This window comes from Rhododendron vialii, chromosome 1a, assembly GCF_030253575.1.
Source record: "Rhododendron vialii isolate Sample 1 chromosome 1a, ASM3025357v1".
In the NCBI taxonomy this organism is placed as follows: domain Eukaryota; kingdom Viridiplantae; phylum Streptophyta; class Magnoliopsida; order Ericales; family Ericaceae; genus Rhododendron; species Rhododendron vialii.
Window position 1 is genome coordinate 18477415 of NC_080557.1, and position 22586 is coordinate 18500000.

Sequence of the window (22586 nt, forward strand, 5' to 3'; positions counted from 1 at the left end):
GTGACAAAATCAGCAGCCAATTCATTTTGCATTTATTTTCAGCAAATTGATTTCTACACTCCCTTTTATTGATATCCACACTTCCTTTCTTGTCTTTTAGCAAAAAAATATATACACTTTCAACACTAAAATCCAAAAAAAAGGAAGTGTGATTATAAAAAAAGAAGTATAGAAATCAATTCCCTTATTTTCATAGTCGTTTTTCCTTGTTTTGATATCTCATTTCCCTTCTTCCTCAAGATGTCGATAGACCATTTGAAAATTTTCAACCTTCTCCTTGACTATTCATTCTACAATTTCAATTTTGTTTGTTTAGTATTTTCCTTATCTTCTGAGAAGAATAAGATAAAACCAGTGATGATTAGATATTGTTTATTGCTTTTTTCTCAACCAAATATTTTAATTAAGCTTAAATTTTGATTACAAGGCTAATACTTCATTAAAAAAAAAAAAAAAAACTTCCATTAAGCCAAAAAACCAACGAAACACAACAGATCTTATATATACCTCATCAGAATAATCAAACATATATGTACTAAAGAACACAACCATGTATTTGTGCATATCCTAGAAACCACTATCTGCCCATCGGTATGTCAAACAAATAGTATCCTATACAAGAAGTATAGTTGTAATATTTGTTTTCCATTTTCACGAACACAGACTAAAATTTTGATATATTTCCCAAAAAAGGAGTAAACAATGAGAACATTAACAACAAAACGATGTACCAAAACATACTAATTAGTAAAATAATCAGGGATCGATTGAAATAAACCAAAGAAAGAAAATCAATCAACGAGAACATACTCTCTCTCTCAGAAAGAAAATCAATCAACAAGAACATACTCTCTCTCTCTCTCTCTCTCTCTCTCTCTCTCAAAAAAGAATCGGCTCTTTTTTTTTCTTCAATCTTAGTGTAGTTTTTTTGGGTAGTCGATTGACCTAAGTAGAGAAAAGATATGACAAAAAACATTAAAGGAACAAAGAAACACACACACACACACTAGATTGGTAACTTGGTATTAGTAAATGGGGGTATTTTATTTTTGTTCTTTTTCATTGCCTCAAACAAAAAAGAAAAAAAAGAAACACACACACACAAACCGTTCAATTTCATATCGGTGAGGACTTGATTGGTATTTTTTTTTAAAATTTGACAAGATAAAAAAATTATGAATAAATCGATCAAGCCATTAGATATATACTTTATACAAATTGAACGACTCCTATTATTAGCTTGGGGCTTTGATTGCATTTTGTGTCGAAAGTTGCGTTAAATCATGTGCCCCTTGAACTGCCCCCATATATATAATATATATACTCTCAAAAAAAAAAGAAAAAAGAAAAAGAATCAGCTCTTTTTTTCTTTTTCCCTCAATCTTAGTGTAGGTTTTTTTGGTAGTCGATTGACCTAAGTAGAGAGAAGATATGACAAAAAACATTAAAGGCACAAAGAAACACTCACACACAATATTTTGGTAACTTGGTATTAGTGAATAGGGGAATTTTATTTTTGTTCTTTTTCATTGTATCAAAATAAATAAATAAATAAATAAAAGAAACACACACACAAACCGTTCAATTTGATATTGGTGAGGGTTTGATCGGTATTTTTTCCTAAATTTGACAAGTTAAAAAAAAAATTAATGAATCAATCAAGCCCTTACACATACACTTTAAACAAATTGAACGGTTCCGATTATTAGCTTGAGGCTCCGATAGCATATTGTGTATTAGGATTAAGTAACAACTTAAACAGTTTCCACTAAACAAAAGAGTTAATTGAACAAACCAGCACGTGACCCATCATATTGATTTTAGGAAACCTTAATACAGACCTTCATACGTCTCACTGTAATTGGTAATGATATTACAGTATAACTTAAGACAAGTCTACACTGAATCATACAAAAATAAACAAAGACAACAGGTCTTTTTTTCCACTACACTCCCCCCTTTCTGCCTAAAACTACACTTTTCACGTGTAAAATGACTCGAAAAATAATATCTATACATGTACACATTTCCATTTCCAACTATATCTACAACGAATTTTGTATACGCAATCAATGGCAGAACAATACCGACAGAAGTACGCGAAATGAGAGTAGCGCCATCGACAGAGGAATTGGTGTCGGAGTTTATGCAATTGGAACACACATAATTCTAGCTTACTCTTTGTTGTTTGAGGACCTGTCCTTCTTCTGTCCACCAAGAATACGCGAGATCTGGAGACCTCTACTAAACGCTTGGTTAAAGAGCATCCGAGTTTGGAATTCTGACACAAAGGGGAACCAAGCCAGAAATGCAACTGGGGTGAATAGAAGCAAGCCCATGATTATTTCATAGCCACGAGCAAGCGTTTGAACTGATCCCCAGACTCCAGACAGATGAACCAGAGGCCTCAAAGCTTGCGCAATCTTCAAATAACACAAATTCCACAGAAACAAGGTGATCATATAACAGATTAGCCGAGGGGTAGAGACATGATTTTCACAAAGTGGGGCCAAATGTGTTTTTTGGTAAGTAAAGTTTTATATCCCAAAAAAGAGCATGAAACATTGTAGCTTCATGCTCCTTTTGATCATATATAAGACTTTACTTACCAAAAAAAAGAAGTTAATCTCCAAAACGAGGCAAACATAAAATGATAGATGGGAAGAAAACTAAAGTAGAGGTAGGAATAAAATTTTCCAAAAAATTAGTTGTTTCAAATCAAGGATTCTATCCAAATTTTCTTGGTAACTTTGGGATAATGTCCTGAAACCTTATATGGAAACATGGCCCGCCCTAGTCTATTTACAATAATTCTACCTCCACAAAAAAACACATAAACAAAATACACACACTCACAAGTGTGGTGACAAATAGTGAGGTGACAAATACACACTCATAAGTGTGGTGGGCACTACACTGAATGTGTGTGTATTTATTTGTGGTACTAGAAGAACTGATGTATTTATGAGTTAGAAATTTAATGGTATATGTGTATTGGCATGAAAGAAGACAAGTGAGAGGAACCAAGAAGATGTAACTCACCAGAAGCAACCCCCATCCAGTTGGCATGAAAGCAAGAATGCATACTATGATATCCTTAAGTGTCATGTGGGGAAGTGCTATTAAAAGAATTAGGACAGTAATGAACGTGAGGAAGATTAAGGCCTTGATCAATCGAAACACAAGCTGGTAAGTTGCACTAAACCTCCGCCTTCCAACGGACACAGCCTGTAAAATTGGTAAGGGTTGTGAAGAAAAGAATGCCTTTTGCTATCTCTTACTAGGTCAAAACAAAGAAGGCTCATATTAATCATACTATACAATTTTGAAAACACAAAATCCAATTTCATGGTGTAATTTAGACACAATGAATATATATAAAGCAAGCTTATTTACTCTGAAATAGCAACAGAAATCAGAAAATTAGAACTGCTTTGACGAAGAGTGAAATCTCAAAACAGCAATCTAGCAATTCATGAAGTCTCTTGTATTACGTCTAGCAAAGCTCCTGCTGTGAACCTCTCGTCCTTTATTATGAGTCCAGTTGGCACTTGGCAGCAAATATATTATTCATTACTCCGAATTCCGCCATAATGTTTATTACTCCAGAAAATGGGTGATGAATATCAACTTCAAAGAAATTTCATCAGCTGTTTCCCGCTACTTGTCTACCATGAACCATGGTACACAAAGTATGCACATATGTGTAGCTATGAGCAGATTTAGGGCACTGCTATTTTCTGTTCTTTTTCCAAGCAAATAACTATTTTTAGACCCACAAGAGCAGTAAGAAAGACCAGAGATGCTTCTTTATTTCACAGTGTAAAACTAGTTTATTTTCTTATAATAGGGTGCGTTTGGTTGGATGGAATGGAATGTAAATAGGAATAGAATTAAGAATTGGGGGAATTGAGAATGGAATAATCATTCCCATTCTCATGTTTGGTTGTGCTTAGGAATAGTCATTCTCATCTCCAATGGAATAGCGTGGCAATATCAAATTTTGGAGTAACAATAGTAATTTTTGGAGTGGCGATAGCATTTTTTGGAGTGACAATAGTGAATGTTGGAGTGGCACTAGTAATTTTGGTGTAACAAAGAAATGGAATAACAATTCCTTAGTTTTTTGGATGAAATGACAATTCCTTTACTAAGGTGAATAATGATTCCATTTGGAATCATCATTCCATTATTCAATGGTGAACCAAACATTGGAATAAGTAAGTCATTGGAATGACTATTCCATTCCAACCTTGATTTCATCCAACCAAACATACCCTTAGATAGCCTGAACTTGGTATCAAGGGAAGAGAAAGAAAAAAAGAAATTCCGCAAAAATAAAACTTGGAAAATGAAGAAATTTTACCACGCACCTTCATCATAAACAATATTACAAAGATCACAAGCCATGATATGCCATACACCTGCAGCCAAAAGAAAATAAAGTAACTTTATCTGCAACTTAAGTGAACATGATTGAAATTTCTTATAAAAAAAAAATGCACGTGGTAAAGTAGCATACGGTCAAGGAAAATACCAGAACACTTTTGGTTTTCCTGGTAAGGTTCATGTGATATACAAGTCCAAACTGATAGATGAAGAAGCGCAAGGACAACAAAATCTCAGCAATGATACCCCGCAACCCAGAATACTGAAGATGCTCTTGTTCCTTCTCCCACCATGATTCCCAGCTTTTTTCAGGAGGTACCCCAATTCCTCCACGGTTGTTTATCCACTTATTCCAATCTGTCCAATCATCGACAATTTTTTGCCACTCAAACCCAGAGGGATTAAAGAGGAAGGGAGCAAACAGCCATGTCCCCACCATGAACCACATAGATACTGTAATCAGTATGTATGGAACTGAACCTCTATAAGACTGGCCAAATATCTCGTACACAAGAAGTAGAATCATCAGTTCAAGTCCCTTCACAAAATGACTTCGCGAGTATAGCCGATAATTGGTGGCGAATTTGGCATGGAACACAACAAATCCACGACCTGTAGCTCTGTATTGTGCGCCGCCGTGAAGCAAAGTCCTTCCAAAATAATGGGTTTTTGTTCCGAGGGAAAATGTGTAAAATACAGGAGCTAACTGTAGTTGCATCAGTACAAAATCACTCAAGGCATTTCGGAAGCCCCTCTCAAGGCCTATTTCCATCATCATAGGCAACGCCATCAAAAGCCCAATTTGCACAACAGACTGAGAAGCAAGAGCTACTTGAAGAGGTTTGTTGTCCCGAATAGCCCGGTGGGTAATCAGTTCTTCTTCAAGTCCACTCAAAACGAGATAAAGGCGACCATATAGAAATACAAAGACTATAAGCACAGTTATCTGCCAAGACAGAACCATAGTGATCAGGCGACCATGAAAGATATAGTTCCAGTCAGAACAATAATAATAATAAATCCGACATAGCCGATCCTAATTGATTGGGATCAAGGCACAGTTTTGTTTGGTTGTAGCCGCAATCTGATATATAAATAAAACATAATATACCGTATCATCTAAGAGAAAAATAAAACAATTTAAGATCAAAGTAAGCTCTCAATGCTTCGTAATTACATTCCATCTTCTATAGTAGAACTTTACGAAACAACATGGGGATGAACAACTTACATGGTTAAGTACCGCGGACGCATGATTTGTACACAGCGTGGGCCCGAACCACGTGTATCTACAAGAATTATATTCTGTATAGGTCTATATTTGTGTTAATATACATAGCCATGATTCTATTCTACACATGCGACCAAAAAATTGTTGACAACTTAAGACTATAGGATGTTTTTTTCCACGCATATTGTTACCTAAGGGAAGTGCAGGGGCCAATTTTATATAACTTCTCAAAATTAACTTGAAGATTAAGTACAATTAAAAGAGAATATTTGGAGATGTGTAGGGGCTCGGGCATCCCCTGGCACCCTCTTCTGTCCGCCCTTGGTACCACCGCAACATAAGTCCTAAACTCTTTGAAAGACCATGAAATAAATGCAATAAAGAGAGCATGACCCATATCATACCAAGGTGCTGAAATAGAACCCCACAGTTGTGAAATAACATGACAACATTCTGAAGAAATCAAATCGGTGGCCGAGTCTATATATGTCACGACTCATTGTCTGTTCGCCATTGCCATTGGCTATCTTTGCCTCAAAAAGTGAGATCTGGTTAAGGCCCACATCCCTCCCTTTACCAACTTGAATGTATTCATGATGGGTAACATTGCCTCCTCGTAACGTAGAATTGATACCTGCACATCACGGAGGTGTTGGAAAGATGGACAATGAAGCTGAAACCGTGTATTTAAAATTAAAAACAAAGTTCTGAAACAATGACAATGCCTGCAAATATGTCTTCGCTTAGGTTGATAATTTTGGAAGCTTTGCTGACACCGCCCCTTGTCAGGTGGAAGAGCCTATCAAACACATCTGGATGGCCATAGTGGAATCGAACCCTGAATAAGTAGAAGAGAGAAAGTTATGAACATTCAGTACACTAAATATACAAGAACAAGGTAGATAACAACAGCAAACTCAATGGTGACTGAATCCTAGAATAAGTGAGGAAATGACTATGTTTTGAATGCTTCTTCATAAGAATGTTATAATGTCAATAAATTGGATCCAAAATGGTTCTTCGTCATTTGTACATTTTCATGCTATACTTATTTTGAATACATAAGCTATTGTCACTCATCACCACAGCTGAGACAGTTGTCTGACAATCCCAAGATAGTAATTGGAGTTCTGGATTCCAAACTTTGCTTCCTATTTCCTGGAGAGTGGTTGGTTCCCTCACCCATAGATTGGCTCAGCTATAAACGTAATTATCACTCTATTTTATTCTTTACAGTGCATGAACAAGTTAGTCTTACTGTTACGCAAACTCTAGTGTTACTATTTTACCGGGTACATTAACTTCACCAAAACTATGGTGGTCCATCTTTTGGTAAATAATCATGGCAGTCAATTATTATACCAAAACCGGGTATATCTGTTGTTTCCTCCACATGCGGCCATTTCGACATCAACACATAATCCAGGTTTTTACGCCAACAATAAGTAATGTAAAAAGAGAATAAGTTGTTAGACTAATTACATCACATATTACTAGAAACATAAACCTGCAAAACAGTGATACCTAGTAAAAGTGAACAAACATCAAAACTGTTGGGAACATGCGTGAAGGTTGAGTCCCACATCGGATAAATAGAAAAAGAGTTGGATCTTATTATACAATTGGATGGCTGGCTTAGCCTTTTAAGTGGATATGGGTCATTCAATGTATATTGGGTCCAGGTGATGTGGTGCGGACTCCACGGACACTCCCCAACGGATTGGGCCTGCGCACACTCAGGAGAACTTCAGGCGGATCAAACTCCTAACAAAAACTGCCCTCAAGTTTTAATGGCATACAAAGATACTAATTAAACATGTACACACGTTAGTATATTTCTGTGAATCGACGAAACCACCATACAATTGCCACCACTTTTGCCATGCTCCCATACAGATAAATGATAGATCAAACTGAAGTCTTACTTCAAGGGATTAGCCAACAGTCTCTGTCCAATTGTTACAAAGCTTGTCTCTTGATTTGACATGAACCATGCGAGAGAAGAAACACTGCGCAGATTAACACATAGAAGAGGAACTGTCACGGAACACTGAATATTTTACCAACTAAAATCTACCACCAGATGATGGTAACAGCAGGTTTTGTACCTGCCAGTGAATATATGCTCCCTAAGTCCCAGTATCGTTGGATTTCTCACCCCATGCTCTTTAAGAAATTCTTGCAGCAAGTTCCTCATTTTAAAGGCTTCTTCCATGTAGTTATCCTATGAATACAAATTTAACGATCTAACTTCAGGCATTGAAAGAGAGCTTATCATTAGTTAAATAAGAAGATGTATATAAGATAGTACCTGGTTCATATCTATCGTTTGCAAGCCTTCCCCACGTGTGAAAATTATGGCATGGTTTTGATTTTCAGGCTTCCCTTCACCCAATATAGCAGGTCCTGGAAGTTTTATCCGGTAGATAACCTGAAGAAGGTAATTTGAGCATTTGCCACTGATAATTGTGATTGATTGGGACGGAAAAATAAGAACGGTCACAGTAACACAGGCGTTATAAGTTTAAGATTATCCAAACCAGCATAGCTTGCAACTCTTACAACTCCAAAGCAACAAGATAAAAGGATATTTACACTTTTGTTAGAAATAACCGTGATAAATCCACCAGCAGAAAATGTATTATCAAGATCCATATTTCCCCACACCTTTGTCAGAATATCTACCCCAATTCAAACACTAACATAAGCTACTTAAAAATCAAAAATCCTTGCTGAACCCTATAAATCAATAAAATTTTAGATATGCCCACAATAAATCTCTCAGCTTCGAGCATTAAATGATGTTTCTGACAAGTGGTGAGGACAAAGATATGAAATTTAAACATAGAGTTAAAGTGATTCATCCGATGTTCAAGTTCAAACTAACCACAGTAAGCAGATTGGCCAAGTCCAATTTCACCTCAAATTTGTACCTGGTCTAGGCTTTGACCCTCCTCAGATGAGTCAACAGACTTTGGTGAAGCCTTCACAAGAGCTGAATAATAAACCTTCTCAACTGCCTTTTTGGATTTATCTTTGCTGGTTTCTTCAACCTCATCAACATAAGCTACTCGAAGAGATGGATACCTGCCCCGAGAAACAAGAATGTGGAACTAGAATTAAGTAGTAAAGCAATAAACCATGAGGCTGTATTTGAATGACAAGAATCTTGAGGAGGAATGAGAGTGCGATGCTGTATTCCCATGACTTCTACATTTGGAACAGACGGTCATAGAAATTGATTCCTAGTGACATAACCAACCCAAAATCAGGGACAGAGCCAAGATTCTAACTTACGGGAGGGAGGGTGTGAACATGCATACCAAAAAATTGATAGAAAGATTGAATAATTCTACATGAAAATTTATTAGCTTAAAACTGATAAAAAGAAAGAATGCTACTTGAGCATTTAATTAAATATTTCTCGTATCCACGTAGAGTACAAAAGAAAAATACTTTAACCCAATCTATCTACCAAAGTGAGACATTTTACGTCGTGCTTAACCCTCTCTAATTCATGCCAATATAAACACCCAAGGTAGAATTGACTTCAAACCTCCAACAATGTCTTTATCAAATTATATGCATTGGCATCTAGAGTTCTAAAATTGTGCATTGCAATTGAAACATCCGTGGGATGATGGATATGACTCAAAAGTAGAGACTTGTTTGCTTCTGTGGACATAGAACAGAATGGGTCTATAGACTTTTGTTTTCACAGTTTAGACCCTAAATTTTTTACATTTTAAGTAGGCCCATTGAGTTTGGGTCTATGACCACTTAGATTAGGCCTTCTACATAAAAACAGAGGAAAGGACTACTCTTATTTACATTGAGGTGGCGAAATAATGTAGTTTGATGTTAAATATAACCAATTCTAGTACAATCATAGCTTTTTGTAAAATGGTAGAGGTGGCCGGTGGCCACCACTTGTCCCCCCTCGGCTCCATTCAAGATTCCTTGCATCCAACCGAAGCATTAAAATTAACTCATTGTTGGAAACATACGTTGTCATAAGCCTCAGAATGTCTTGGGCTTTAGCATTTCCAGATCGTTTTTGAATGCCATACTGCTGGCATGACACTACATACGTGAACTTCATATCAGCTACTGCCTGACATTGGGCCAACAATGACCTTTCATTCCTTAGTTGTTCCTCAGTATTGGATTCAGCAGCCTTATAGCCTTTCATCAACTCTGAAGAAACCAAGCAAGTAAAATGACAAAGGAATAAAAATCTAATTATCATAAAAGATTATAAAGAAAATTTAATCATTCTTTCAGTAAGTACCTTCATCTTTTGCCATATCAAGGAAAGCTTGAAGTTCTAAAGCCTGCCGATAGTACATCATACCTCGTACTTATTTGGTAAGCATGGAGTTAGAGCATGCAGAGGAAACTTTCATCCTTTGAAGGAACAACTACTCTGCAAAAAGATTAAACCCACATAAATCTAAAACAAATACCAGTTTTGGTCAATGTTTGGCCTCTATATGATGCCCACAGCCGAAGTTGTTCTTCAAGTTCTAGGTTTCCCTTCAGATCCTCTTCGCTGTATCCAACCCGTTCAACCCTTTCAAGAAAGTTGTTCCATTCATCTGAACATTTCATATCCATCCAGAATTAGGGGACTGTAACTTAATAACATATCATATTTGTTAGAGCCTGTCCCACATCGGTTAATTATTACCTCTAAAACTTGTATGTGAAATCAATAATAATGGTAATCTACACTCCTGAGGACCTCTTAGAAATAGACGGTTTGGAGGAGAAAGATAAAGAGGAAATTGTGCCTGGGTAGCCTCTCCGCTCATAGCCAATTAGTTTGCGTTGGATGCTTAAACAATATTTTTAAGAGAATCTCAAAAGGTGACAAGACAACTAATAAGAAGTCTAACCTGGAAAGATCTTTTGCAAGTAGAATAGGATAGATACACCATCTTCATTTGGTTCTTCCAGGTTATTCATGGCAAAAAGGACATCCTCTGTGTAGTACGGAGTAAGGACACTACATGAAAAGTCACAGATATGCAAGTTGATACATTACAAACGCAATCTTACATCAGCGAAAGTAAAAAAGGTAAATAAAACAGTTACATATAGTTCTCCATACTCTATGCATTGGTAAAGAAGTATGAACAAAAAGTCCTGATATTTATACAAAGGGTCACAACCAAATACGAAGTTTTACGCTAAACAATTCCTAACACTAAAAGAGCCGAAGGGATCCAATGGTGTTTTTTGAACCCAAGCAATGAATAAGTGTGTCCCTCAAGTGCTCGGAATATATAGAAATTAAAACAGCATACTAGAAAAAAAATACTTCCATATTTCTTGAAAACAAATGAAAAATACAAAACACAAAAGGCCACACAATACAATAAGTTGATGCATTGTATGCAAGAGTGTGTAAACGATATTGTTGTATGATCAGAAACTTACGAAAAGGAAAGCATATTGCGAACTTTTGGTGCATTGGGCATCTCCATAAACAATGAATTTGAGAAGAAAGAAATACGTCTTCGAGCTTCTAAATTGGATGGCACATCCATAGCAGACTCCTTCACCGTAAGCAATAGATGAAGCCTTCTGATCTGAAGAAATTAAGAAAAAGAAAAGTAGTACCTAGTAATATATTGAAGACAAACACATACTATAGCTTGTATTACTTCTGGTACCAAAGAGATGAGGTAAAAGAGGAAATAAAAAGAGCCCAAACGAATTTATGGACCTTGTTAGAAAACCTATTATACTTTTTCTATGATAACTTTGTTTGGTATTGTTATTGTACTTTTTCTGTTTTCATTTAACGGACACTGCGGCATATTTTCTTGGTGAACCCCTTCCGGAACCAATATGCAAATTTTTGTTTTGGAAACAACCCATTTTCCACAAAAACATCAAAAAGATTTCCAAGCCTTGAAAACTCTATTTCTGCTAAACAAGAGTACAATAGGGAACGATATATGTTTGCTTTATGACCATCAGAATCAGTTTATAAAAAATGTTCAGCAAAGCTCTTTGAAAATAATAACGAAGCAATTACTGCAGTACAGAAAAGAACCTTGAACTCTAGTAAAATTATAAGAGCCACACAATATGCACCCTAAATTTAGAACAAATCTAATCTCATACAAATTAAAGTAATACTTACTTTCTCTTTCCAAGCCTCTGTCTCTTCAGTAATAGGAAATTTAAGTGTTCCAAAGATCTGATGTTGTTGATCTAGCGGTATCATTCCCTCATGCATTCCATAAGATCCACCATGGCTTGAATCTAGCAAACTATTAGAGAAAGTAATGAAATTAGGAATAAAATCAATCTACAAGTGTAAGTGTAGAGAGATAAACTGCCTTGGATTGTGTACCTAGGAATTGGGTCCTCTATTATGTCTCTGGTCACAATCTCCAGCATGTTGAGAAGTACAATGACAACTTTATCCTTATCTTCTCTTTTATTCTCTCTCTGCAGAAAAAACCAAAGGACATTGAGTTGAAACTTCACCTTCAAGCCCTCAGCAACTAAAATGCAGAAATGTTGTATGTCTTCTATGCTTACCAGATATTCAATAAGCTGAACAAAGTTATCATAGAGGCTAGGCAGAGCACTCATATTCAGTTCTTTTATCAGATCTTCTTGTTGTATATGATGATCGACCCTTGAGAAAATCTCATCTATGACGCTGGAAGTAGTTAGCACAGGTCAACAACAAGCCAAAGTAGAATAGATAATCTCTCTGTCCCTTAATGTTGGTCCCTTTTGGGAGTTCCAACTTTTTAAGGGTACATGTATTAAAGGCATGTTACTTAGAAAGTTAGCTTCGCCTTCCAATATAACACATTGATTCCCAGTTTGAGACAATTTTCAATCATTTATGAGGATTAGTTTTTGGAAATCCATTTTTGCTTGCCTTGTTAAAGAAAACTAGTACTGTGGGACATTCCAAAATAGAATAGAGGACTTAAACGATTTTTGGGACATCCAACAAACAAAACTGAATAATGTATATATACTGCCTTTGTTCTATATTGTTTCTCCATTTTCGGGGTCATGCAAGTAATCGGGTCAACGAACCATGTAAATTTGTGAACAATTTTGCAAAATATTTTTCCACCAATAAACTAAACTGACTAGTTTTGATCCAATTAATGCCTGACTGCTGAGAATAGACAACAATATGGAATGTAGGGACATTAGATTGAATGAATGTCAGACAGTAATAACTTACACTTGTTCACGTTCCCCTAAAACCAAAACTTTGATAATATTTTTACATGAAGCATAGCACTCCTGGACGGCACAGACCATGTAATTGTCTGCTTGCAATCTCTTTTTGAGCTCACGATCTCTCCCATTGCTATCTTTGGCCATATCCAATGCTATAGGAAGCTGCATAGCACAAAGGGGAGGATGCAAACAATGATAACAGATGAAAGTAGCGAAGGAGATAAAAACATCAATCATGGGAAGAGAGTAGTAATTCAGGATATATAAACCTTGCTAGCAAGTAAAAACGGAGGCCACTGAATGAGATCCAGGTCACGATCAGCCCAATATGGAAGAAGCAATAGGTTCTTTTCTCTGCAAGGACAATAACATAAACACAACAGGATAGAACCCAGAAAACTAACTAAAGTAAGAATACTGGAAAGAAGATGAAGGTGATAAACTATATACTTTCAAAGAAAGGGAAAGATATTCCGGTGTTGCAATCCCCATAATACCTGTCGCTTATAAGATCCTCATCTCTGAAGCTAGTTATTATTTTGTTCCACAACTGAGCAAATCTTGCCGCCTCTTTTCCTTTGTTTGATGGGATCTGAACAAACAGACAATTCCTGAAACTTCATAAGTACCAAAAATAAAAAATAAAAATAAAAAGTAACCGAACCTCATCAAATTTGCGGGTTAGTGTAGCTTTCAGTCCCTTCTTAGGTTCCTCATTCTTTTCCGGTGGAATCAACCGGGCATTGAAAGCACCTGGCAGTGATTGAAATCGGGACCTCAACATCCGTAGTGTCCGAATCTGAAATCAAAACAGTAACATTGAGTTATAATTTCAAGAAGCAACAATACAGCAATTAAATTGCTGGGCATATTTTAAAAAAAAACTTGCAGGGCATATTTTAAAGGAAATTACTATTTCTTCAATTAGGTTGTTGAAGAACCTTATGTAAGTAATAAAATGCAACATTTCACAAAAATGTGACACCCACTTTCTGCTGGTTGATATTGATAAAACAAATTTGTTCATGTGTGTACATATTCACTAATCCTTTAAACCACGTCAAAGAATAAGAATAAGAAAAATCGAAACAACAAAATTGTGCAGTGAAACAAATAACTACTTAACAACCTAAAGTTAGAGAATAAGAAGTTCCACTGACCTCCCCAAGACGGCGAAATGCACCATATAAACCTCCAAATATGGTGGAGAAAATAGCATACCAAATCTGTGTATCCATGAAATAGACCTGGAGTATTCATTGCTTTAGTCATTAGACATCAAGGACAAAATGAGCTTAGAGAAACAGAGTGGAACAGATCCACCACCTAATGGAAATGAACTTACAAGAACAATAGGTGCCCAGAGTGCAATCACCACACCAATATTGTTATTGGCTGAAAAAAACACATGATAGTATCAAAAATCATCCCCCTGCTCATACATTTACCCTACATATTCGTGGAATAAGTAACATTCAAAGTTTTGTTACCATGGGGGAAGAACTCGTGCCATTGATAAGTACTTATGCGAACTCGCATAATATCCTTGGTAGGACCCACGAGAGGTCTTATCTGTTATTACAGAAAACGAATGAGACAATTGCAAGATATACGTGTGGACTGGGGAGTATTATATAATCTCTAGTCTCAACTTTCATCAGCTAGGAGATGGAAATTTGGATTTCTACAAAAATCATAAGACAATGCCAGTGGGGCAAATTGGGGTAAAATCTACTGTTGGGCTAAAAGATCAGAGTGAGTACGTTACTCACATTGTCCTTCTTACGCTGACACAATTTATGAGAAGTGCTTGGTTACATAATTCAAATTCTGTGATTATAATACTGTTACCAACAGTGGTTGCCAAAAGGAGCCAAACATTCCATGAGAGATCTCCTTAGATTACTGCCATAAGCCTGCCAACCCTTTTTTGAATGAACCAAAGATTCCCCTCTTACAAGAACAAAAGCTTGTGTTCATAGCAGTAGGAGATGAAAGAGAGAAACACCTCTACATAGTAACTGAACGCTAACTTCGCCACAATGAGGAGAACCCAAAAAATTGTGTACCTGAAAGTTGAAAGAGTTATTCCTAATCAATTACAACAGCAAATATCTGATTCATGACACCCCAGCTTGACAATCCAACATTGTCTTCTTACTTGAAAAGAGAAAATGTGCTCTCATGCATTCCCCTGCCAACATAGAGCCTCGGCTGCAAGACTCACAGGATATCAGAAAGAATGCAACAGTAACACAAATGGAACATAGTGATGATAAATTACAAGGATGCAGCATCAGGCACTACATCTGCGAATAACTTTTGGAATTAAGGACTATAGAACACAGAAATTGATACTCCCTCCATCTCTCTTCGTTAGTTTGTTGAAAGAACGTCCACTTTCAAATTTCAATAAGAAAAATTGTCACGGTACAGTCTTGCCCTTCACTTTGGAAATCGATTAAGGACTCAAATGGACAGAGAGGCATATAGAAAAGTCGAGGTGTACTCTTGGAAAGTCAAGTCTACAAAGTTCAGCAATTTTGTTTCCTGAATAAGTTGGATTCCTCAAAATGGCTAACAAAGAGGGACAGAGAGAACATAAGACAAGGTCGCGAAGTGCTTGCATACCTGAGACCACCACATAATGAACATCACAACCTTATAGTCCGATCTTTCCAGGTACCGGCGAATGAATGGAAACAGAAACAACAATGCAGAAAGCATATTCGGGGATAAGTACATCAGAATTGCCACAATGAAGAAAGAAGGTGAACTTGGACTGTTGCCAAACCAACTCCTAATGGTCTGTGCAACACCAGAGGGATTTTTCCAACTATACGCATAAGCTACTGGTAAAACTATTGCCCAAGCTGCAGCAGAAACAGCCTTCAAAATGTATCTTAGCTTGACATGCAATGACATGCTGTGCCTGGCTTTCCAGCTCATACTTATGTCCAGGACAGCTGCAGGTACAAAGAGCACACAAAAAAATCACTAACTTTCACCAGCAAAATTATTGTTTCATTAGTGCTGAATGCACTTGTGCATTACCCATGCTCTGGATTTTGAATGAAGGAAGCAAGGTGATGAGCTCAAAAAATGAATTGGGTTTCAAGAGCTGCCTTCTTAATGCCTTCTGGCTTTCATTTGGGGGCATGCCTGCACGACATGAGCTCCACAATTTTTGGAGACATATGGAGGCCGCTATTTCAGGGGTAAAACTTTGAGAGCAGCCATTTTGTGCATATATTGCCAAAGATTAAGTTCGTCTCTAGTGCTCCCCCATCTATAACCCCGTCGATTGGGGATTCCATTTTTACTATCTTTTTGGTATTATTTATCAAGATGTTATAAATGGCCACCATCATGAATATGTGGATTTTATTGGTCGAAGATAGAATTAAATTATCCTTCGTTAAAGAGGGATGCCGCTAGGATTGTGTCATACTAGCGCACATTTCAACTAGATAAGGGTGAGAAGAGTAAAACTGGTCTCTACACTTCTTTATCCATTCCTTGCATGCCTTGTAGAGACCTAAGCATTGACTTTGTCATTGGATTCCCTACGACGGCTAACGGTCATGATTTTACTATTGTAGTGGCCGATAGGTTCTCTAAGATGGCTCACTTCATTCCTTGTAGTAAGTCCCTTATGCCTCTCATGTAGCTAAATTATTTTTAAGGAACTAGTAAGCATCACTTGCTACCTACCTCTATTGTTTCCATCACCCAAGCTAATCATGGGCTCTTACAGCTGTTTAACACAATAGAGGTAAGAGCCCATAATTATCTTGGGTGATGAATCGTAGCTTGTGAAATGTCTGGTTGATGACAGGGCGGCTCCAGGATTTTAGTTCAGCAGTGACAAAAATGCAAAGATTTTATTTATTTATTTATTTTGTATAAAAAGCTCTACATAGAATAAACGTATTTATTCTGGTTGAGAATTTATTGGCCCTAATATATTTCATTTTGTTGAGCTAGATTATCTACTTATTCACAACTTAAGAGAATTCCCATTTACTTTGGCTACATATAAGTAACTCAGCGCCAAAAAATATTGAAGAAAAATCAAATTATACGTATAAATATTAAAATATACAAAATTTTAGTGCATTTTTTTGAATGCAGCTGCCCCAGGTTGGTTATAGGTTAGGAAACTGGGACTTGCTACTACCTACCGCAAAATTCACTTATCACAATTCAGTCAGTACATCTATGGGTAAGAGCCCATTTGAGATAGTCCATGATTTTTCCCTTTCCAACCCATTAATCTTCTACCTTTGCCACTTGAATTTCGCTCTTCTGAGTCTGTTGAGTCCTTTTCCCAGCACAGTCACAGCCAATATGCTAATATTAGGTGTAAAATTGCACTGTCATGAAAACTACGAACTTGCTGGTGACGTTCACGGCAAGAATCAAGAATCCAATGAGGATCACTATTTTGGTTCGTGTTCGTCCTCAGCCTTACCCAAAAACTTCCTTCAAGAAATTGCAACCCCGAGCCATTGGACTCCCACTGCGTTATTCGTAGAGTTGGACCTAGTGCATATTTTCTTTATTTGCCTTGCGATCTTATATGAGTTATTAGTTTTATTTTAAATGCGGTGGACTTGTTTCCTTACTAAGGCACATTTGAGCCTCCTCTAGTGCATACATGCTCCTACAGGGAGAGTTCCTACATCGTTTCTCCTAGTGACTCCACACATTTTGTCGCACATAGACCAGGTGGAGGACATGCTTGAGGATGAGGTTATAGGATCGTGCTATGGTGGCTTCAAACGTATCGTATCAAGTGAAAAAATTGCCTAGTCGCCAACGCTCCTTGGTTCTCGATGAGGAAATAGACCCTCTTGGGCAGATATTATAGAGCAGTCATGAGTTCTTTTTCAATCAGGGAGAGATGATGGGGATCACATGAGGCCCAAGATCACCTGCACCATGAGTTATGGACAGAAGGATTGATAGTTGTTTCAATTTTTATTGGTCTTTGATTTATTTTATTATAGGAATCGAGTATGTTATTAGGAATCTGTCAGTTATTTCTATTTGGAAACATTGTTGTTACTTGTTAGCCTATAACTTCATTAGGTACTTGTGATATTGATATTGAAGATTTGGTTAAAAAATAGGGTTTTCTCTTATTCCGTTCCTTTCCTTTCTCTTGTGTGTCTAATCATGCCGGCCATCCGGCATCCGGACGAAAGTGTGATAATAGAACGTATCGAAAAAGAAACAATAAGCTAATTAAGCAAAATTTACCTTGTGCAAGTTTTAATACAGCAGCGGTTATAAAGATGCTCAATACTTTCTTGAACACGTCACCATTGAACATAGAACTCAGTTTCCCTGATCCGTTCCAAGCAATGATTATCATCGCCTTAAGAGGAAAATTCACGTAACATGAAGTGATAAGGGTTATCAAGACATAAAAGAAATAACCGTTAAGGAGAACACAAAACAAATAAGAACAAGATTACCTGTAAACACAAGATAAAAAAGATCCACATCCTATCAAAACTCCTAAATATATGCCAAAACGTGCATATCTCAACAAAATTAAATTTGCCAATCCATCGATCCCTGGTAGCTGGTTTGATGTCCTGAATATGAAAATCAGCATGAGAGTGATAGTGACAGTAAACTTGAGTCAATAACCAAACCCTGCTTTAAGAGATCCAGTCTGCAAAATAAATAGCTATGTCTGATGGACTTTATGAGGCTCCAGGTTTGACTAGGAAATGTGGAATTTGTTGGCGGACAGAGTAACAAACTGTCAGTTTCCCGAAGTTAGCAAGTCAAAAGGAGGAGGCATTAACAGATACACTAACTCGTACTATCTTTTTCTTATGGGATCTCAATTTTTCCCTCCAAACATTCATTGTGCTTCATGTGTCTACAAGCAATGGATATGTGTGTCCCCTAACAGCCCAATGCATGTCGGGGTTCCAAACCAAAAGAGAAACAAATAAAGAACGTGTTTGGACTCACATCTTACACGTCCAGAAGCATCAGAGATTAAGGTCAGTTAGTAATTGAAGAGCAGTCTTTGGATATGTAATCAAGCAACCCATGAGGGGGTACCCTCAAATATCTCCCAAGACTTTAATATGGACAAAAATTCATGAAACAGCTTATAGTTATACGCATAATTGTTTATACAGAAGAAGTAACAGTCAAACATCTGTAAAAAAAGAAAAATGAACAGTAGAGTATTTATGTACTAGGACCCACATATTACATACCTCAACCTTATTCCCTTCATGCTGTTCAATAGGCATGCAAAAGAAATCAGCATCAGCGCGCATCGGCCAACCCAGCCGAAAACAATCAACTGACCTACAATTATTCTTAAATTCATTGACACTGAACAAAATTATGCATATTTAAAAAATCTTCCCACAAAGATAAGCATGATACCAAAAGTATTCATTCAAATCATCATAATTCCTCCACTGAGAATGTTTCAACTTTCCTCCTTTGGACCTTCTACCTTCCTGCGAAGCACGAAGCGGTGAAATGCTAAGATATGAACCAAAGAAACGAAATAATCAAGACACCACATCAAGACACAAGCAGAGGAAACACCTTGGCTATTGTGTTATAGATTGGAGTCACTACTTTCCTTAGGTAAGCCTCCTCTTCACCACCATATGCAGGCTTAATGTGTTCACCTGTCGTGGGACTTACACTCCCAGCCAACATGCCGTACAGTTCAAATGCCATCTGCACAAAAAAACCAGAAGGGAAATATAGACATTTGGAATAGTAAATGTTGTTTGTCCCACATTGGTTAATTTTTTTGATTGGCACACATTGGTTAATTATCACCTCCAAAACTAGTATAGGAGCCATGGTGGACCTCTCCCCTCATTGTCAAACGATTTTGAGTTTGATGATCATGTATGTAACGCCCCACGTAGGACACTGGCCAGTAACTTGGTGGAGCCTAACCTCATGACCCAAAATGTTTAAGCCCAAGTTACTAGTAGTAGCTCACATGGTTCTTTATATACCCAGGATCACCCATGTAGACTTTCAATGTGGGACCGGGTGTTGCAAACTCTCCAACTTTCTGAGCCCACATGGTCGTGTACACAGGTTGCTCTGCTACCAACTGTAACACCCCACATAGACCACTGACTAGTAACTTGTGGAGCCTAACCACATGAACCAAACTGCTTAAGCTTAAGTTACTAGTAGTAACTTACATGGTTCCTTATATACTCAGGATCACCCATATAGACTTCCGATGTGGGACGGGGTGTTACAATGGTACTAGAAATAGGCATCGAAATTTTTTGGACAAGACTCTTTACTGATTAACCCCTTTGTTTGGGCTATAAGTGCACCTTTTTTCACCGGGATCCCTAATATATGGATGATTATTTAGATCTCCACGGTTTGGGATCGCATGTCCGGGGAGTGCTAGAGCTTGTCCCACATTGATTCATTAACACCTCTAAAATTAGTATATAAGCCTGGATGGTCTCTCCGCTCATTAATAATTCATTTTGAGTTGGATGCTTGAATAGTAAATAACAATTGGATCTAATAGTTACTCCTGAAAAAAAAAAAAAACATGAGAAAGATTTGTATAAAAAACTAGAAACCATAGTGCATTTCCAGTAAGGAGAAGGAGAGGTACAAGATTACGCATGAGTTATTTGGCTATCTGTATTGAAAAGTCTACATTGTAAGCTTGATGTATGGTTCCAAACACCCTCATACTTACCGCAAATACACAACAAAATCTGAAAAAGAGTTTTCAAAGATGCATTTAATAACCTTTTCCCTCAAATGCACAAAAGAAATTGCTGCTCCTTTCAGTGCTTACAAACTATCTTCAGAATATTTGTTAGCTATATCATACTTCCAACTTTACAAAAACTGTATAGTAAGTGCCTGACACTATGATACTAACCCTATTAAAAAACTGCTCTCAAGTTTTCTATGTCTAAGACCCTGTTTGGTTTTGGTTTTGGTTTTGACGAAGGTATTTGAAAGTAATGAGTGGAGAGAGATAGATAGAGAAAATTTATTGGAGACTGTGCGCTGGTGTTTTGAGACCCCAAAACGAACAAGGCCTAATTGTTTGTTTAGGCTTCAATTAACAGATAAAAAGACCCAACTCTGATAGAACAAGGCAGATCAAGGACGAACTTACGTTGAATTTTTCCTTTTAACAAAGAAAATCCACTCTCGCTGATTGAGGTTTCTATCTAAATGAATGCCAAACACGAATGCATTGAAAATAGATTGAGAATAATTCATGCAATTATCTAGAGAAATTTCTTGAAGAGAAACACCTTGATATTTAAGAGGTAGGGAAGTTGCTATTTACAAAACCTGTACAACTCTTTGCATCATGACAAGGAATTAGTCAATGCACTACTCTACTCTTGGTCACAATTTTTCAGGTATCAGAGTTTTATGTTTACGTCTCTATGTGTGCACGTCTGTAGATAGACCTGTACGACATGCTCAAATCCCTCGCAAAATTAAACTTTTGGCTCGAACCTTGGCTGGAGTGATTTCATTCCCATATGAATAAGGCAAGCTTTGTAGAAAGTTCCCAGTTGAATAATTATTGACAAAATGTTAGGAGAGACAAACAAATCCTAGAAAAAGAAATACGCAATTCTATACACAAGAATTGTCATATAGAGAGGAAAGAGCTGCATCTTAACGCTTACATGATGATAAATATAGCATAGGCATTCTGGCATGAATCTCAAGTTAGCGGCTTCCCCCCATATGAGAAGATAAAGCCCCATGTACAAGAGTTTCCGTTGCTGCACTTCCTGTTGAATAGTTGGCAACCTGAACGGGCAGAATAACCGGATCTTAAAATAATTACAAATTAAAGGAGTTATTGCGAATTTGAGACTCCGTTTCTTTCTACTGAAGTGTTGGGACACGGACAGGAAAGGAGACACGGAAATAAAACAATAAATAGATATTATTTATTTTATACCATCGATATATACATCATATCACTCTTAATGCAAAATATTTTAAGTAATACACATTTAGTCATTTACCTCCCAAAAATTTAAAAAATTGCATATTAAATCATTTCGTGTCCCTATACATGTCCCCGCCGTGTCCCTCGCGTGTCCCCTCCGTGTCCTTCAAAAAATTAATTAAATTTATTGGGCACGCCATGTGGCGTATCCCAGACGTATTTTTCCATGTCCCCCGCATGTCCCCATGTCACACACGGGGACACGCCGGCCTCTAGGAGTGTCGATGCTGAAAATGACTTGTGTTATACTTCCCTTAACTCATTTTCTTGTCAATGCATGAGAAGAGTGAGAACAGGATATTGATGTTGGAATGATGTACTGCAGGGAATAAAGCTGATTAAGGGATTAGAAATCTAGGGTTGTTCATCCCCAAACTGCGGTCATATATACCACGCAAGAATGCACGAGTACGTGTACATATATTACATACATGTGTAGATGTATAGCAAGCTGATTAAGTGTGTTAGCATTGGGCAGTATTTACATGAGATTGAGGTGTTGGTGGTTTGTAATTTTTGGAAGTTAACAAGTGTTCAGGCTTTGATTTGAAATTGGTGAAATTACACGGACCCCCTCATCTATATGTTTTGGACACAAACATCCCCTAATTTTTAAAAACGCCCCAAAGCACCCCCTCATCTATAATTGTTAACCAATTAGCACCCTTCGGTCAGAAGGCTGTTAAGATGAATGGGTCAGCATGGATA

The 22586-nt window shown here is 37.1% G+C and overlaps 1 protein-coding gene across 1 annotated transcript in view; it reads right to left on the minus strand.

Moving 5' to 3' along the window:
* Positions 1-1785: 1785 nt before the first annotated feature.
* Positions 1786-22586, minus strand: part of LOC131298330 (callose synthase 3-like) — a 32439-nt gene continuing 11638 nt past the window's right edge. Inside the window, exons 10-43 of the mRNA XM_058323724.1 lie at positions 21547-21673; positions 19439-19576; positions 19271-19347; positions 19096-19189; positions 18331-18453; positions 18113-18230; positions 15479-15813; positions 15009-15061; positions 14856-14916; positions 14338-14419; positions 14193-14242; positions 14008-14094; positions 13512-13646; positions 13345-13439; positions 13117-13201; positions 12849-13009; positions 12179-12302; positions 11988-12085; positions 11775-11904; positions 11063-11214; positions 10519-10628; positions 10087-10218; positions 9912-9980; positions 9628-9817; positions 8554-8707; positions 7932-8051; positions 7729-7844; positions 7546-7629; positions 6346-6458; positions 6025-6254; positions 4538-5335; positions 4374-4424; positions 3043-3228; positions 1786-2423 (exon numbers count right to left, since the gene is read on the minus strand). Of these exons, the coding sequence (XP_058179707.1) occupies positions 2175-2423; positions 3043-3228; positions 4374-4424; positions 4538-5335; positions 6025-6254; positions 6346-6458; positions 7546-7629; positions 7729-7844; positions 7932-8051; positions 8554-8707; positions 9628-9817; positions 9912-9980; positions 10087-10218; positions 10519-10628; positions 11063-11214; positions 11775-11904; positions 11988-12085; positions 12179-12302; positions 12849-13009; positions 13117-13201; positions 13345-13439; positions 13512-13646; positions 14008-14094; positions 14193-14242; positions 14338-14419; positions 14856-14916; positions 15009-15061; positions 15479-15813; positions 18113-18230; positions 18331-18453; positions 19096-19189; positions 19271-19347; positions 19439-19576; positions 21547-21673 (4927 nt within the window). The 3' untranslated portion in view covers positions 1786-2174. The remainder of the gene's footprint in view (positions 2424-3042; positions 3229-4373; positions 4425-4537; positions 5336-6024; positions 6255-6345; positions 6459-7545; positions 7630-7728; positions 7845-7931; positions 8052-8553; positions 8708-9627; positions 9818-9911; positions 9981-10086; positions 10219-10518; positions 10629-11062; positions 11215-11774; positions 11905-11987; positions 12086-12178; positions 12303-12848; positions 13010-13116; positions 13202-13344; positions 13440-13511; positions 13647-14007; positions 14095-14192; positions 14243-14337; positions 14420-14855; positions 14917-15008; positions 15062-15478; positions 15814-18112; positions 18231-18330; positions 18454-19095; positions 19190-19270; positions 19348-19438; positions 19577-21546; positions 21674-22586) is intronic.